The sequence below is a fragment of the Gasterosteus aculeatus genome, chromosome 2 (genome assembly GCF_964276395.1).
Source record: "Gasterosteus aculeatus chromosome 2, fGasAcu3.hap1.1, whole genome shotgun sequence".
Taxonomy (NCBI): domain Eukaryota; kingdom Metazoa; phylum Chordata; class Actinopteri; order Perciformes; family Gasterosteidae; genus Gasterosteus; species Gasterosteus aculeatus.
The window spans coordinates 8,374,473-8,393,374 of record NC_135689.1 but is presented as its reverse complement, the minus strand read 5'-3'; the positions used below and the strand labels follow the sequence as shown (position 1 = coordinate 8,393,374).

General features: G+C 44.0%; 1 protein-coding gene across 1 annotated transcript; it reads right to left on the bottom strand.

Moving 5' to 3' along the window:
• Window positions 1-111: 111 nt before the first annotated feature.
• Window positions 112-18,893, bottom strand: fam120c (family with sequence similarity 120 member C). The gene is made up of 17 exons (XM_040193562.2): window positions 17,239-18,893; window positions 15,032-15,278; window positions 14,762-14,844; window positions 13,601-13,729; window positions 12,988-13,090; window positions 12,802-12,866; window positions 12,198-12,475; window positions 11,774-11,936; window positions 11,589-11,672; window positions 11,226-11,397; window positions 10,189-10,438; window positions 9,827-9,941; window positions 9,312-9,521; window positions 8,134-8,368; window positions 7,386-7,521; window positions 6,335-6,398; window positions 112-5,805 (listed from the first exon to the last, which is right to left on the bottom strand). The coding sequence occupies exons 1-17, from the start codon at window positions 17,761-17,763 to the stop codon at window positions 5,548-5,550; spliced, it is 3,117 nt and encodes a 1,038-aa protein (XP_040049496.2). The 5' UTR covers window positions 17,764-18,893; the 3' UTR covers window positions 112-5,547.
• Between the last annotated feature and the right edge of the window lie 9 nt (window positions 18,894-18,902).

The window sequence follows — 18,902 nt, the reverse complement described above, 5'->3', positions numbered from 1 at the left end:
AAATAATGGGTTTATTAATTTATGTATATGAATATATATTTTGTATTTACATATTTATAAATACAGATACGTATGTGTAAAAGAAATCAAGACACCAGACACAAGAAATACTTTTTTTACTAAAAGAATAAATTTTATTTCAGCACTGTAAGTCATTTCCCAACCAGTACAAACATGACTGCCATCTTTGTCTCTTTCTGAACCATTCCTCCCCTCCCTCTGTGAGATCAGACCACCAACAGCCAGACAAATTAAAAACAAAAACAAAAAGGCTTTTTTTCTCTTGTCTTTCCACAAACAGTCCGGTGCTTCCATAATGCTAACAATGATGACGAATTATACCAACCATAATTATAAAAGCAATAATGATAATAGTTCTATAACAATAGTATTATGGATCAATTTGAACCCTTTTTGCTGCACGGGTAGTTCAGGATGGCCCTAGGTACTGAATTATGTGAATCAGTACACTTGTGGCTGAGCGGTTGACCAACATAACAAGACAAAGCCCATAGCAATCAACTGGAGCCCCTTACTGGGACTTGGCCATTGGAGGGTTGGGAGGGAGGAAGGGGGGAGAGGGGTATTATACTGGAGTTTGTGGGGCTGTTGAGGGGGCGGGTGGCAGTGCAGAGAAAGACAGACAGAACAGGGACTTTTATTCAAATTTGACTAAATGCTGTGAAAATCCTGCAAATCTATCAGACCAGGTACAAGACAACTGATGACTCCTTTCCACATTCTGTATGACAGACAATAATACTGTTTGACTTCCACAACCCAACAAAGGACACTTCTATTCTGGGACTTTTGGGTCTCTTTAGCATTGTCGAGCTCCTGAGAGGCAGTCCCAATGCGTAGGAAGTGAGGCAGGAGGCTTTTATTGTAACTTATCATTTCATTAGTCAGAGAGAAGTTGAACTGTTCCTCAAGACACTTCAGCTGAGATTTAAACAAGACAAGAAACTGGAAATACATTTTTATGAATCGTAAAATACCGCTAAAAGCGATAAGATTATAATATGTTGACTAAACAAATGCCAATCAACATTTCCAGAAGTCATGTTTTTGATTTTGTGGTTGTTTTACTTTCTATTGAATAATTTGTTAGTTGACAAATTCTCTCAGATCTTCAAGTACTGTACTGCTAAAATCAGTTAATTGTCCAAGTGAATTATTTCTTGCTTGCACTGTGACATCTGTCAGGACGTCAACTAATCTCAGATTTGTGTTTTGAGGATTATTCATCCACCTCGAGCAGCCTCCATGCCCACGGATGAAGAAGCAATGAGTTGCTCCATCAATCAGTCTGGGACGTAAAAGACCAGTTTCAGAGATCACAACAATTACTCAAAGAGTGCAGCAAAAGCCCCTTCACGTGCGTTAAGTGTCGATCTGAGCGCGTGCAGTGGTTCACGCGGACTGAATTCAGCCCGGAAGGAAGGTACCACCGAATGTGAGCAGGAGCTGGGGAATCTACCCACAATGCCTAAACACTTGGTCACACGTCACAAATCTGCCTACTCGCTCACTCAGTCAACACAAACGCGCTCCCTTATTTCCCTGTTCGTCTGTCTCCCCACTTAAAAATACAAGAAACCTCACCTTTGTCGGATAAATCACACATGCGGCAAGGCCATTTTATATATATATATATGGGGAGGGGGATTCCTGGGGGCTTTATTGGGGGTAGACGCGAGGGGTACTTTGGTTCTCAGGTGTTTACAAGAGATGTTTTTGCCGCTGTGTGCAAGGGCGCCGAGTTCAGCTCAGATTGATAATGAGTCGACCGTGAAATTGTCTTCAGGGATATTATGAAAACCGTAACATAGTGCAGACAACAATTTTCACTTCGAACGGGCAATATTTACCTACGTACATAATAAATGGTGGTTTAAAGATGCCATATAAAATACAGGTAAGGAAAATCGCGATCATTACAGTTCAAATCTCTAGGTTGGCTAAGCGTATTTCAGTACTAACTGAAGCAATGGTAGAAGGATTAGATTATGTAATAACATTAAAAATAGTAAGAAAAACACATTTGCACAATTGAATAAAACCGTTTTGATTTTTTTTTTCTTCAGATTTTTTTCCAGACTCTGGCTAGATACATACAGAAACTGATTATCAACGTTAATATAATCTTTACTGTTAGTTGGGTTGATTAAGGGGCGGGGCAGCCCAAAGAGAAAGAGAAAAAACGGCCAATAGAAACGGTCCTAGAAGGGCTAAAAGGAGAGGCAGAGAGGGAGCGTGAAGAACTAAAATACACTAAGTGACGGGAGGGTTAACCTGTGAATGTGTACGGGACTGTTTTAATAGGAATCACTGGGCGTGGTGAATGTGTGTGTGTGTGTGAGTGTGTGAATGCATGTATTCTAGGAGTACGATTATGGGGATCAAAAGACGGGAATGGACATTTGGAGGAGGGAGGGTGGAGAAAAAGTGTCATAGCAGGGGGAAGGAGAACAAGCGTAAAAATCACTGATCAAATATCTATCAAAACTAAAACAGACAAGGACGAGAGAGGGACATTACATCATGTATTGTGTTGAATTTTTTTTTCTTCCGTACTAGCTACCGTGTAACTCAGGGTTTAACATCTATGTATCTGTGTGTGTGTGAGAGCCATGTGTTAATGTCTTGTGTGTGCGCTGTGTGTTTCTGTGCCTACCTTTCATCTTTTAACGTGTATTTTAAATCCATGAAAACTTGAATATGTGGGGTGTTTTTAGAGGGATTGCGGGGGAATCAGTAGAATGTGTTACCAAAAATGATCTCTGGTGAACCGACGACCACTCCACTGGGAACTGGAACTGCACAAAATCACTTCAGCACAAAAGCAGAGAGAATGCTGGTGGTAACAAATGCAACTGAATACGTGTTGTGTGTGTGTGTGTGTGTGTGTGTCTTGTATGAGTGTATTTGTAAAGGTTATCTGGCGAGCGAATCGAGAGGGCATCGTATCCCAGATCACACTCCGGCTCGCCACGGAGAAGACATCTTCTAACAATGTACTGTTGCGATACACATATTTGTACTAATGTCAAAAGTTGAAAGCAGTTAAGTATATGACTCCTAGTAATTCTAGACTTCGTATCTTGGCCAGTGGAGCTATATTCTCTAGCCTAGTCATTGTGTCTGTATCCTGTTAGGCCTGACGCTGTTGCCTACTCTTAACCTACGAACACCTACAGCACTGGTATGCTTAATCCCTACCGATAACGGCTAACAAGTCAGTCCAGACCTCTGGTTTTCGCTTGGTGTGGGTGCAAGAGACGGCGGCGCGGCGCGGCCCCGTGATGGCGAGCGTAGGCCTACGCTCAGGGCGGGGTCGACTGTCATGGTTTGAGTTCAGAATCGAGGGGATGTCCGACGCGACTACACCAATACTCGCATATCTATATAGTCACGCTTCTTTCCTTCAAAGCGGCATTTCGTTAGAGCTTTTCTTTTTTTTTTTCCATGTCAATTTTGTGGCACTCGATAGAGCACAAGTCATCAACATAGTAAGAAAATAAGGTGCTTCTTTGTTGACTTGCCTTTGTTTCCTTTTAACATGGTGCGCTTATTTCATCCTCCCGTAGAAGGCATATAGAGACTCAAAGGCAGCGTCTGTCAGTCCGCTGCTTCTATGTCTGCGGTTGTGCTGCCGGCTATTGGAAAGTTGTATTTCCGTAGTCAGATGAAACCTACTGTTGGGGGACACATCTCATTCTCTACAAACATAAGTGCTATAATAAAACATTAATTACCTTAGAGTGTCTCAGATTGTGAGCGGCACACTTGGGTCCGCCATGAGGCCTCCCCCTCTCTCTCTCTCTCTCTTTCTCTCCCGTCATGTGACATGTGACCTGTGAAGCCTCCGCCTCCGTTCGGCGGAGGGACTTCAGGGCAGGGAAGTGCTTCCTGCTGGTCTAAAGTGACACGCCAGAGCTCTGCGGGGCAGCGGCTCGTGGCGTTGGGCTGTCGTCACGACAACCGTTACTCAAATCACCACTCGTGAGTGGGGCGGGGGTGATCTGAGGCGTACTCGCCACACCCCCTTTTATATCGCTGGCTGCCTCAAATCGGCGAGCCTTTTTTAAAAATAGACTTTGGAAATAACATTAGAAACGCAAAAAAGATTGCCCAGAGTTCTTGGTGTGGAGAATCAAGGGTCCTTTAAGCTTCTTTGCAACGGTCATGACTGAACGAGTGAGGCCAGTCTGGGGGGGGGGGGGGGGGGTCTGCCTGGCAGCAGAAATTCTCCCCATTCATTTCCATCTTTTGCTGGGGAGTATTATTTGGCCTTAACTCCAGAAGGTGCTTCAAGAGTGTTTTCTATTTCTCTATCACCTGGTAGAAGACTGTCCAGTGTGGTTTAACATGTACGTTTTTTTTTTTTAAACAAAGTGCATCTTTGTCTGAAACCACTCAGTTCACATTCTGACGTCTCTCAAATAGATCTCTACCGTTAAATGTAGTTCTACATGTCATAATGATTTACTCGGGCGCAGGGGACTCCCCTCTCAGACTGTCGATGCATCTGTATGTAGGGGCCAGTTCAAATTCATTATATTTAAATACAACATTAAGTGCTTCTGTTGGGGCAATACAATCAAAGCTTTGGGAAAAGGGACAACAGGGAGGGGGGGGGGATAATATAATTTACTTTTTTTCGGAGGAGCAGGGTAATAATCTTGCATAATTTAGGGCTTAAGGTGCATAAATGCATGGGTTTACAGCTAAACTCTAGGCTACGCTACATTGGTCAAAATAAGATCGCACACTAATAGCATGTTGGTGCAGAAGTGCTCCTGTGATAAATAACCAATTAATCAATAAAGGCGTATTTTACTAGTAAATGTGTTTAGCAGTGATACTGGACTACAGAGGCTGGGGGGGATTAGGGTCACTGCACAAAATAATGGTATATCACTTTGTTGAAATCTTCCTCGCGCTAACCAGACTCAAACTTGGAACATCACTCTGAATCCATGTAAGACAAACCTCACACGAGACGGCTATGGCAACGGACCGCATCAACACACAGCTACCAACCATGGCAACCCGGCCGACAGTGGAGACCACATCTGTCACCGAAGCCGCTAGCTTAACATCTATGTGCCGAGATTCAAACAATGGGACCATTAATAACACAAAATAAGACGTTTTACCTTGACAGATACCCTTACTTATGATGGGATGTTTGGGGGGGCTCTTTTAAGTTTTGGGTTGTAATGCGGGTGGGGCTCCAAGCTTATTTTACTCTTGAGTGCGGGGGGCCAAGGAAGAGTTGAGGAGGGTGCGCGGGTGCTTACAGACTCATGGAGATAAACCTCTCTTCATAAAACAATGTAAAACCACATAAGAAAACTAAAAAGGAAGTAACAGCTAGCTGCTTAATCACTTGGAGCAGCAGGGAGCGCGAGGAGGAGCCTCACCTTGCCTCCTGCTCCAGGTGATGACGTGCACAGCTCGCAGGCGGGGCTACAAAAACAGGGAAAGGCAGTCAAACACAGAGGACTCTCTCAGAGCAGCGCATCCCGGGGGAGGCTCCCATCACTCCTCCTTCTGTAGCACTCCGTCTGACGGACAGTCGTCAAGGCAACAGGGGGTCTCCACCTCCACCCCCTCTGATTGGATGTCTCTGCTGGCTAAGGCACACGGGATTGGCTGGGCCAGGGCGGCCAGATCCAAGGGCTGGCCGATGTCGGGGGCCGCTGAGCCGCCGTTCAGCTGCTGGGTTGTAACCTCCGGCATGGAGGCCGCCTCCTCTGAGGGAATTGGGGGACTGCTGGATGGGGGGGGTGGCGACGTCTGAAGGAAGACAGGTGGACAGAATTGTAACAAAACAGCAGTGGGACAGGATTTACAAAAACCCAGAGTTATGCTAGGTTCCTACTTGCACACATCTTCAACGACCTTTCATAATTTATATTCTGTGTAACATGATGTGTTGAATTATGGGAAGTTCCGTGAAGACAGAGGTGTCAGGGTCAGCTGCTTGCAGTACAATAAACTAACTCCTCTCTTTCTGTTTGTATTAAGGCGGATCTGTGTGGACTGACTCCTACTCGGACTCTGTCAACTCAAAACTATCGACACACAAAAAGATACGATTTGATGTGGACTGGCTTTGTGTTTGAATTCCAACCTGAAGTTGGATGTGATGATAAACTACACAACTAAGATTTAAGCAATAAAACAAAAACAAACAAAAAAGAACACCTAAATGCAACACGGCAATTGGGAATGTGTTAGAAAAAGGAGGGAAATTATAGCGGTGATCACTATCCATGTTTGCAAATGTGCAAAGATATAAGAGCTTTGTATGAATGTTAGCTACCTGTGATCTGTTGGTAGGTGCCTTTTTCACTGGCCTTACTTTAGCTGGAATCTCTTTGCCCCTCCTGTGATGAAGGAACAGACAGAGGTTCCGATCAGATGTGGAGCACAACAAATTATTGGTGGTCTGCTCTCCGGCGTTTCAGACAGACTCCACACAGAATTAGCAGCAAAGTAAATCCATGCAGTCAGTTCACTTCTATTTAACGTTGGGGAACTTTGTAAAAGCACATTCACTCTCTGAAGCAACAGCGATTCCTCTTTGTTATGAACGACTATTCAAAAGAGAACATTTAGGATCTGATTATTTAAGCAAACATTCTTTCTCTGCTACAGTAATATTTATATAAGTGAGTGAAAAACACTGATCATCTTAAAATCATCATTTTCATCTTCTCAACAACTGTAAATCAATTTACAAAAAGGCAAACTGGATTTTTTTGATAGCTAAGTGTAATTAGTGGCTGGCTGTGTTGCTTTTTATTATTAAAAAAAAGAAAAGTTAATGTATCATGTTTTCTTTAACAATTTACATCTCACTATTGATTAAATAAAATGCTTACGGTAACTGTTACGGTAAAGTAGTGACTAACTAGCTTAGTTATAAGCATTACAATATTTAATTTATGTTTATTATATTGATCTGATATAAATCATATTCTTAATTTGTATTACCCGCCCAATGCTGGAGATATAACTGTAATCCATGCATCTCATAAAGGCTATCTCAGGGTTCATCTTCAAAAGAGGCAGCAGTTTTGGGAAATTCTGCAGTTTACTAAATTATTATCCTTGAAAAAAGAACGTATGTATTTTTTATTTAATTATTTTGGCTGACCGACACACCAGCCGCAACCAACTCTGACCCGTGAAAGGAAAAAATTGGACCGGAACCTGTGCACAGACGAAGATGACAATGGCTTTCCAACTTTGTACATTTGTTTTTCTGATTGTAAAAACAGGACACACACTCGGCGGAACGAAAATAGCTCTGCAATAACTCAATTGTCCTTCGCTAGCCGTTTTGATGAAAGAATCGTGGCGTTACTCACCCTCTCCCTGCTCCGACAGACACCACCTGCATGTTGAAACCTCCTCGTCCACGGACTGGTTTGTTTCCCGCCCACTGGCCGACCACCATTCCAGCTATCTCCAGTTTCCCTCCCTGAGGGGGGATTGACTGAAGGCCTGAACAAAAAAAACAAGTCAGTATACCCAATCTAGAATAAGAAACCAGTGCTGTGTCGCAATTCAGGAATATGTGCTAACTGGATACACTGTATGCTAGTGTTGTTGGAAATTGACAAATAAGAATAAATTGATTTCTTCATATTTGATATATCAAAAGAGATATTTCAATGATAAGGTAAACAACTTTTAGTAGTACACAGTATGTATAGATTTATCTTTTTATCAGTTTCTTTTTAAGTTTGTCTTCTATGCCTTGTGTTAAGCACTTTGTCTTCTGGACATGTCACACCCCATTAAATCATTATATTTTATTGGGTGTTTGAGCTTTTCTTCACCATCAATAATTAGTTGAAATATTGCATAACAGAACCTTCAATTCCTTTATGCTTTACATTGTGGAACGATACTGTAATTCAACAGCATACTCTTCACAGAGCTCATACTAAATATTTTCACTTTCCACTTAGCGTTCGCACAATAAACACTCAAATGTTGTTAGAACTGGAGTGTAGTTTTAAACTAGGACAAAGCAAAATGTGTACATTGACTTGAAAGGTTAAAGCATGCTTTAAAAACGATGTGTAGAGAGAAAAAAAATCATCTCTGTACCTGGGAAGGCTCTGGGTCTGTGTTGGGCAGGGTGATGTGGATGATGTGGGTGATGGTGATGAGGCATGCCCATTGGGCGAGGAGGGTACAGGGGAGGCATGGGGTAGAAAGGGGGCACCATGGCTGGCGGAAGGAAGGCGGGAGGTGGAAGAGGAGGAGGGGGAGGAGGGCGGGACAGGTTGATGCCCTCGAGGATTGCCTGACGCATCTTCTCCACCTTAGACACCAGCTCTTCCTGCACGGCAGAGAGACAACTGCGACTGAGCCCAAGAGTTATTCATGTGAATCCATCTGAACAGCCTTTGTGCGTCTGATCAGGGAAACTGAACAGCAGAAACATCCTGAGCCGGAACAAACGGCATCCCTCTCTTCACTCAACTCTCCTGCAATTCATCCACCTCGGCATTAGTTTTTCCTTTGTGCTGTCGGCCACTGCGATAATTAATGGGATTATAGAGGCGTCACTCTGCAAAACCACCGTGTACCCACGGAATGGACCGAGTGATGTGCCGCCTCCTCTCCACAGGCTCTTGTTACGCTTGTTTCAGGAGTTTCATTCTTCCAGTAGTTTCAACTTTATATTTAAAACATTTTGACAACGTAGCCCACGGAAAATAATAAAATTGTATGGCTAGCTGTTGTTTTTGTGTGCGATATCATGTACTAAATGTATCTAAATGTCTGAACATCACATTACATCAGACACTCTGTCCACGCAATCTGTTAAAAATTCACTTCTGTTACGGCATGTAAACAAACCACATACCTATCGGCTGTGTGCTCAGGATCAGACTGATCAGATCAGATCATTAATATATAAAACCAGATGAGAACGGCTCATTTATTCTTATAAATCTACATTCATATCAATAAGTTCTGCTTATGATTATTCTGTTCTTCTGTTATTCTGTATCTGTATTCTGATTATTTGACCTCAGATAATGTCAGAAGTTTGGAGCTGATAACAAACCTGCAACCAGGGGAAACATGACAAAAGAGTTGAGAACCACTGATATTTTCCCTCCACTGTTACCAGTAGAGGATAGGAATAAATTACAGTTTAGCTCAAAGCAGCATGTTGAAAGGAGGACCATGAAATATGTTCTGGGACAAATGAACTAAATTCCATTCGCTTATAACAGACATCCATCACATCCTCGCCACGGGATAACACATACCTGACCCTCGCACATGTCAAGCAGGGCGGACCGGTCGCGAGCGGCCCGGGACAGTTTGCTCTGAAACAATTTGCCGTCAAAGAAGCCCCAGGGGCAGCAGTGTTCCCAAGGCAACGGCTGGCCACACACGTCATTGATGAACAGCGCTGTGTCTACGCCGGCCATGAAAAGAGAAGCCAGCTGCACGCCGCGGGAATCCACCTTTTCCACCTAACAGCAAATTCAGTTAAAATATTTATACATTTTTAAAGCATGGAGGCGGTTTAAAAACAAGTGGTAGAAAATATGCAGGTGTTTATGTATTGAAGACAATAAAATCCCGTATGTAGACACCGAAATCCCTTAAATTGGTCTGTAGGGGTGCAGGAAGATCAGTATATTCTACCAGCTTTGCTTGCACCACGTTTCAGGGTTTGTCTCATCTGACTTTTGACTGACACGAGCAGGTAGGTTCTGTTAACACAAACGATAACAATGTTTGTCCAACAATGAGGAAGTGTGCAGTGGGATCTCACTTTGAGCTCCTGTAGCTGATCGGGTTCATAAAGTTGGCTGGAAACAGCCTGAGCCAGAAAGGCATCCAGCTCATGTCTCTGCAGGATCCTTCCTCCAGGCCACTGCATCATATACCTGAGAGAGAAGATAAACAGAGTACATGTCTACAATGATATTGATGGAAATAACACTCTGTATACTGCCATTACCTTTAAAGGCTTTCGGTAAGAATTGTGCCCAATGACATAATACAACAGTCCATTTTCTATCAATGGAGGAAAGGGCAGATTGATCAACGCCATAAGAAATGAGTCACGTCAAATGTAACCACTGACATCACACACTAAACCACTGCCAGCAGAGGCGCAGAGCACCATCATACCTGAGCACACAGCACATGAGCAGCAGATGCTGTGGGACCTGCGCTGGGTTGAGGAGGGCCGGGCAGTCGGAGCGTAGGCAGGCCAGGAAAGCCCTGGTTCTCCTGGAGCGATCCTCGCTGGCACGACCCAACCACAGCCGCCGCAGGTTGGGGCAGGTCCACTCCCGGAAACACAGGGCCGGCACCAGCTCGGGAGTCAGGGCCGACTTGGCTTTACCGCTGCTCCACTCCTTGACGATCACTGGAGGAACTGCAAACGCGGTGGCGAGTTAACGCATTTACACAATTTGGTTTCAAAGGACCGAGGCAACCGAGGCAACCGATTTAACGACGCAATCGATTAGAGACAACGATTCAGTACCAGGCGTCGAAGCACACAGATGTATTAGCGTTGTGATATTATTCTAATCACATCGCTTATAACTCATCCAAAGCTGCTAGAGGTCAGAGAGCAGTTGGCTGTGTATCAATGTACCAAAATATAAGTAGTAGCGGTTTCATTCTAAAGAAAGAACTGTAAAGAACTGACTGTTTTCTTGTGTTATTTTTTTGAGTGCTTCAGGGTTTTTGCAAACCCCAAAGACATTGCACAAATCTTGGAGGTGCGCCTTACCACAACCTTGGATGCAACATTTGGGTCGAATAATGTTCTGCCGTTTAAAAGAAAAATAAACATTCATCTAACCTCTTTCTCCCCGATCTCATGAAGCCAAGACTAAATTGTCAAAAACTGGAACATCTTTAAGCTGGTTAACTGCCTCAGTAAACTACATTCCGAATATTGAAAAAGTATAATTTAGTCTGGACTTGCACCCTAATTTAAGAGAGAACTTACATTTAGCTGTTCCAACAAGCTGCAGACTGCTTAAGTTTATGCACAATTTCAAATGTTTTCACTCAAGTAGCTTTTCTAAATGAACCAGTGCTTGAGTCACTGTATTTGAATATTTTCCACCACTCAATTAATGTGAATATGTATATAATAAAAAAAAACATGTCCTCCTTATTGCCCTCATCCATCTACTCTTATGACCTACCTTCCAGGGGAGCCCTCTTGCGGAGAGCGAGCCTCTCCAGGCGGCGGTGCGTTTCAGCCAAGCTGAAGAGGACCCCGTAGGCATACTGTCTGCCGGCACGGAACAGCATAGAGGCAGGAGGCAGCTCAGAGTTACACTCGTCCTCTATACAAACTGGCATCTTCATCTCTCCCTGCAGGGTTCAGAAGGTGAAGGAAGGAGAGATTACCGGGTGGCTCTGACGACATTGATACATGAACACCATTTTCATTTTTTGGAACAATTCTTTAACTAGACAAGATGACTTAGAGGCCTTGCACAGACCAAATATATTCCAAAGACAAATCCCAAATGCTAAATAATTGACATGTAAGTGAAGCAAACCTTGGTCAAAATGTGGTAAATCTGGGGATACATTAGTCCTCTTCGGTGTCTGTGCTCAGCTACTCGAAGAACCTCAGCACTGACCTAAAAAAACAGGAAACATGGTGACAAAAAATTACAACTTACAACTGTGTCATTTGGTTTTGAAACCTCTTCTACATGCCCACACACAAACATACACACACCTGAGGCAGAGGGGGTGTGGTTATGTCCATGTGACTGCGCGTCGCCATAGACAGCAGTGACGGAATGTGTGATCCGCTCCCGTTGCCTTGGGAACCATCTCCAGAGGCCAAGACCACCCTTCCAGCAGGATCATCCCACCGAGAGGCCTTGTCCGTCAAATGGCTGACAGAGAAGGGTTTATGGTATCGTTTCATCAAACTGGTCTGGTATTCATCATGTGTTTATACAACAACCAGAGGAAGCATTTCCTCAAAAAACTTTTGAGCTGATGAAATAAGTTAGCTCGATGCTAACCTTGTTTTGACATATGCCGCAAAAGGAAATTAGCAGGAGCATAAGGCACCCAATAACGTGCCACACTAATCCCAAGTGTTCCTATTTGGACTTTTAGGCTAATTTCTGGGGGAAGTCTGTGTATCTTACTTTGCGTTGCTGTCGTTGGGCTCATCTCCATCTGATGACGATGAAGGAGACGGAGAAGGAACAGACTGGGTGGTGGTGTGATGATGATTGGGTAATCGATTTCCCCCCTGGGTGGAATCATACGGAGCCGACCAATCAGAGAAGCCCATTTTGCTCGTCATTGAATCATTGCAGTCTTGGGATTGTGGCGGTGGGTTCTGGAACAGAGGGGTGGAGCCAGGTCCATATGGAGCATTTTGATAAGGTGGCTTTAATCCCAGAACCTGGGGAGGAGGGAACTGTGATTGGACAGAAAGGAAAAGAAGAAAAAAAGGATTTAAAAAAAAGAGAAACGCGAGCGCAAGGGAAAGGGAGGGGGAGATGAACTAATACTGTCCTATTTTATTTCAGATCCAACCAGATGCATCTAATCGAGGCATGTGGGAGGATTTACACCCTCCTCCTCTGTCATTTTTACTCCTCTAAATGAGCACATGCCACAAAGGGATTTCAACGGGGAACAAAACGTAATCCTTTCTGCTACATGTGCATTCATGTGGAGGCCAGACAACAAATTACACACACCTCAAAGAGGAACAAATGATTACTGGGCTAAGGAATCTACCTGATTCTTTCCAGGCTGCATAGGTCCCATGTGGCCAGGGGGTCCCCCAAATCCAAAGCCAGGCACTAAGCAGAAAAAAACAACTATGCAAATTCCCATTTTCTTCTCATAAAGACATATTTACTGAGGCAATAATGAATACATAATGATTGAAAGTTATTTTTTCTAGATCGCTCTACTACTCACAGATAAACGAAGAGGGTCCCATGTTGGGGGAGCGAGGTTTGGAGGCAGCTGAGAAATAATCCACAGCTTTCTTGAATCGCTCCACTTTGTCCTCCATACGAGACTAGAACCGGAGGACAGAAAGCATTATGTTGACTGACAAATGACAAAAAAAAAGCATCAGATATTCACTTTTGAAATGCTTTGCTGCTTTTATCTCAACTAAATCAACAATCTACATTTCAGTTCATTTTTTGTTGATAAACTATTAGACGAATTAACTAATTGTGCCATCAAGTAAAATTAGCCAATAAAGACTCAACGGGGATAAGGATTTGATCAAATGCTACTGAACTCCAACCCTACTTGCTCAATCCAAACATTCTGGAAAGCAACGTTGCAGCCTCGATGAACTGAAACTGGATAATCCAGTAAGTGCTGAGCAATGCGATGGTTCCACACTGATGTGTGAGGAAGTGCGCATGCTGACTCAGGGTCTTGTGTCAACAATAATGACCCATTTAACCATCAGGATCACGCTGGAGTGTACGCTCAGAAATGAAACAACTCAACCTATTTCAGTTGTCAAACTGAACCCGATAAAGTGTTGAACATCATTGACAAAGGCGCCCACCTGTGATTGTTTGAAGACATCTCTGGCGATGGTGTCAAGGTTGCCGAGATCTTTGATGGAGGAGACGTACTCTGAGACGGCCTTGATCACCACCTCACAGGGCGGCAGCACCAACTGGTGAGCTCGCACCTAAGAAGGAACAGTAGAAAGGCTTTAATCCACACTTACCTGTTTGGGTGTGGACTGACACTGTCAGAGCCGCGTGACGATATTCTGTTACTTATTGTATTCAGTGGAAGCAAATAAAGAGCTTAAAAAAACTTCTTTTACTGCCGTGTTACTGGAAGGCTCTTCAATTACACCGGAGTTAAACATATGGAAGTGGAAGTAAATTGTTTGGTGCGAAACCATTGGACCCACTTGTTTGATTGCTCAGGGGCAACGGTCAGGTTGATGGTCTGTTAAGGACGGTTCCAACCACAAAAATGAATACAGTACAGATGGCATGTGTGCTATTTTTTTAATTCATCATTAAAAGTAAACATTTAAGACAAACCCTTGATAATATTGAGAATAATATTTAGTTCTCCATAATGAGTTAAATTTGGTTATCAAAATGTTCTCCAGCAGCTACATTTTAAAAATTGGAGAGATAACGCCCAGAAAAGGCCTTCACTTCAGACGAGCTGGTCGGTTAACAAACCGCATACGAGTGTCTTTAGTCGAGTTCATAGCAGAGTTAAATTCATTAATTTGCCAGGTCTTCGTAGAAAAAAGAAATTGGCCTCAGAGGATGCAAGTCATTACTCATAATTGGTGAATTATAGAAGAAATGGCCAAAGCTTGAAATTGAAATACTTTGTGAAGATCAGCGCAGAGGATGCTATTTGACTTTTTAACTTATTATGTTATGTTCTATCAAACTGCCAAATTTATGGCATCCATTTTATATCAATTTTAAATGCATATAAATATTAAAAGTTTACTTTTATTGTTAAACATGCAGCAATGTTGTCTATAAGTGGGAAAGCATTATGTCCCTAAACCATTGAAAATATTTGATTTGAAAAGACAGTATGGCTTCTCTCAAAAATGACAATTTACTTGTAACACATGTCGAGGTAAAGCAAAGCTAATTATACAGAAGTTTGTGATTCTTGGAGCCGACATTCTCACAAGTAAGTAAGTAAACAGAGGACTTTGGACTTAACAATACGGCACCTTGAGAGAGGCTAGTGGGTGTTCTGGTCCCAGCAGACTCCAGTGGAAGGCAGCCAGGTCCTCATCAGGCAGAATATGATTTCCTGGGAGACAGAAACTCCTTTCAATGTTTGTTGTGTCAACAAACATGGACAAACAAAAAGAGTGGTGCCAAAAACACAGCTTGCAAGTAGCTGTGTGTATTTCAGAGAGCTAAACGTAGCATAAACGTTTGGTTTTTGTGTATTTGTGTTGTCTGTGTGTGTGTGTGTGTGTGTGTGCGCTCCTCACCCAGCAGAGCAGCGAAGCAGGGCAGGTGCTGTGTCTTAAGCCCGAGCTGCCTGGCGGCCTCAGACAGCAGGTACTGGTGTGTGGTCAGGTTCTTGCCGTTCCAGCTAAGTTTGAGCGCGTGCGATGAGAAGTAGGCGGGCACGTTGCAGAGGGCAAACTCGGAATCCTGAGCAATCAGGCCGGCAAATCCAAAGTCCCGGTAGAGAGACAGCACTTCTTGGTGGTGGTCCTCCAAAGTCTGTACAACCTGTGGAGGCAGAGTGGACAAACTAAGGCGGCTGTGTCATAGAAAACCAAAGACTCAAAATGGAGTTAGACACAGTTTATATCCTTTCAGGATTAGCATGGTTTGATTTTGTCATATTTTGAGAAATGCTGGACAACTGTTAGAATTTGAGATTGATTTCATTGACTTATAGGTTTAACAGAAAATGTATCTGCAACTATTTGGATGAGTCTTTTAAGTAATTGTTTGAACAAAAATGTCCAATTGAGAAGATCTTGAGCTCCCCCAACTTGGCTGAATAGTAATGCATTTTGGACTTCTGGTTTGACCAAACAAGTAATGTGAAGAAGTACCTTCTCTAGAACTTAGACCATAAAGAGAATCCTTAACAGAGTAGACATTTGCCAAAGACGGACTAGCATCTGTGAAACTGATCAACTAGAACTCTGCAATATACACCGACGGACAGTTGAGCCAACACTTTCTCTACCAAAACAATACTAAAGCTCGACAGCCCTTGAAAAAACACATCTGTGGAAAGTTTGTGCAGCAATTAGTTCCAAATCACTGGCGATGATGCACATACCTGAACCTTAGGTAACACTATAGCTAAAGAGCACACTCATGCACCACCTAATTGGTATGAGATGTGGTCAGTAACACCAGACAGAGCACGCAGGAGAGCTTCATGCTGGAATCGGTATGGTAATCTTATTAAACAACTTCAGTTTTCAGTGCGAAAACTACATAATTACAATGTTTAATTATTTAAACACTAGGTTTCTATTAATTGAGCTGATAAGCAAAACTGAACAGAATGAAAAATGAATATATGAGGCAGATTATGAGGAAACGGTTTCCCGACTTGTTTAAATAGATTACTATTTCTTATGTGACCAATAATAAAACAAACCAATAACTCGTAATCAGTTTCAACAACCAGCACAATATATTAGCTATAACTCCAAAATAGACTATATAGACATGCAGTACATGTAGAGCTACGGATTAGAAGGCTGCATAGTACTAATGACTCAAGTGAAGGTTTAATTCATGCAGGGGTGAGATAATCAAAGTTGCAGAAATAGGACTGTTTCTCAGAATACGGCCAGAAAAAACAAGAACGTACACACGGGAACAGTGAGTAATGATGCCATACACACACAGGGATTAGAATGTATTGTCCTGTAATGTGAGTGGGATTTTCTACCCTCTATCCTCTCACAGCTCACTATGGCAGTGTTTCTTAATGCTACCGTCTAAGCAGATAGGCAGGTACATGAAGAGCAAAGAGAGCTAAGTGAAGTTGAAAGTATTGAACCACAAAAGGCAATCAGCAGTTTTGAAGCTGTTATGGCAGGCTTTGTACATAATGTTATTAGCCATGTGTATTTTTTAGCAAACCCACTTACTGTAATTGTGCCAACAACTGTGCAAAACATTTTTTTTTTAATATCCTCAATACCAACTACGTGAAATGCATCAAATAAATCATTGCACATGTAGCCATGGCAGACAAAGGGGACCTACAGGCGTATCCACTGTGCAGTTGTCCGATGTGTAAAAGGTTCAATGAGTTCATGTTGTGTAATATACGGGCTGGCTAGACTGGGTCATGGTGCAAATGCACATACTGGTTTAGCGAGGAGCTGCTGCTTCATATGTGCACTGGATACTTTCCTCCTCCCACTAGACCAGCTCATCGTCCTCAATGAGGGAATTACACAGAGAGACGGCTATACTCTGCAGGCTAAAAACAGCAAATGCAAATCAGTCCACTTTTTTTATTACTATTAAACACCACCATTACAGATCGACTCATTTTACTGGCTGCACTTGCTCCCCAGCTGCAAGGAGCTAAAAGGGCGCTGCATGATGCAAGCCGCTAAACGGGCGTGCAGAGAGAAAAGGGCAAGTGGTTAAATCCACAGTATGACCGCCGTAAAACAACTCGACACAGCCACCATCACTCATTGCTCACCCGCACTCGGAAGCGAAACATGGCCAGCCGGACGCAGTGGCTGAGGCAGGCCGGGGGCAGGAACCATGCCCGGGGAGGCGGGGTGGCCTTGCTGCCGACGTGGTTGACTATCAGCTGCGCGGTCTGTCGCTGGCCCTGAGCTCGCCGCGCCCACTCGGGCCAGCGCTCCTTCCCCAGCGTGCCGTTGAAAACCACGACCAGCTCCAGGCCGCCCTGGTACAGACAGGCCTGCGACAGGGCGGCCAGGTAGCCCAGCATGGCGTTCCACTCTCCCCCGCACACCCAGTCCGTCTGGTAGCCGCCGTAGAGGCGTTGCAGGCCGGAGTCCGCGTCGATTAGGATCCTGGCAGGCGGGGGCGGCGGGGGAGGCATGGGCCCGGGGTGATGTGGGTGGTGGTGGTGTGGATGGTGGTGGTGGTGAGGGGGCTGGCGGGCCGCGGTGCGGGCAAGCTTTAGGAGGTCCACCGGGACTGCGGCGCCGGGACACCGCTTCTCTAAATACTCTTGAAAACCCTGCACTCCCATGACGGTGTTGTTGAGCCTGTGCGTCTGGCCGGGAGCGGGCTCTGAATACGTTCTGTACGCCGTGGTTGTAACGTGATGTGGGGCGAGACCGTAGCTAGCTGTGCACTTTAGGCAAGCTAACTGGTCTCCGATGAGGTGACTAACTGTACTTTAGTTAACCCTGCAGAACGTGTGTCACCCGGACACGGGAAATGATCCACCGTGCACTAGTGTAAACGGATGTCAGCGATCGTCGTTGTACTATAGAAATGACTATTTCTCAGTTTTGTGCGTGGGTGCTCAGTTTAGTGTCCATCCCTGTGGATTTTTGGTGAGATGCCAGCAAGGCCAGTGTAGCTACCTACAACCAGAAAAAGTTCAACACATTTCTTGCTCCCATAATTTGGCTTTAACATAACCGGCTCCAAACAAGTCGTTGGCAGCAAATAACGGATATGCAGCAAGGAGGTGGATTTAGGTGAAAAATGCCAATAAAATAAAATTTCCTGTCGATTTGTGCACATGAAACGGATGCAATACTGCGCATTAGTTAACGTTAGCAACTCACAGGCTGGATGGCCAGTTCGCGGACATTATGTTGAGTCGAGCAGCTTGCAAAAATCCTTAATTTGTGTGACAGCTTAACAATTTGACAGGCAGAATTCCGCACATTTGCACTGATAGCTCGCTAGCTCGCGGGTTTTCCGAATATCAATCAAAACAAACTAACAAGCTATGTCCCTGCCTGGCTGGCTAGCTGCACTAACATTTGCTAACTGTGTGGCTAGCTGTTAGCTGCTGGCAGTGTCCCCGGCGTGATTTGACGCGTCAACTCCCGAAGACAAGTCCGGGGCGGACACGACGCGGAATGAGATGGATGTTTGACGAAATAAAAGAAAAGTAAATAAAACAAAATAAAAATAAAAGCCCGATGGTGCCTCCCTCGCTTTCTTCCACACTCACGGCTTCATGTTGCAGAGGGGAACATTACTTCCAAGCGACATCAGCCATCTTGCGACTTCCTCGCGGCCCAGTGGAGTGGGAGGGAAGGCGTAGAGAGCTGAGGGAGGAGGCACAACCGCAGGGTATGCTGGGAAACAGAGTCAAATACGTGTGTCACGTCCAACTAGAACAGATGCGGTGGGAAATAGAATGGAACT

Bases quoted from the DNA above. Each gene is read 5' to 3' on its own strand.
- fam120c (XM_040193562.2), bottom strand. From the start codon at position 17,763: ATGGGAGTGCAGGGTTTTCAAGAGTATTTAGAGAAGCGGTGTCCCGGC. The intron at 14,845-15,031 runs GTGAGGAGCGCA...TCTGTCTCCCAG, and splicing joins CTGCTTCGCTGCTCTGCTGG to GAAATCATATTCTGCCTGAT. The intron at 7,522-8,133 runs GTACAGAGATGA...TTTTTTGTTCAG, and splicing joins CAGACCCAGAGCCTTCCCAG to GCCTTCAGTCAATCCCCCCT.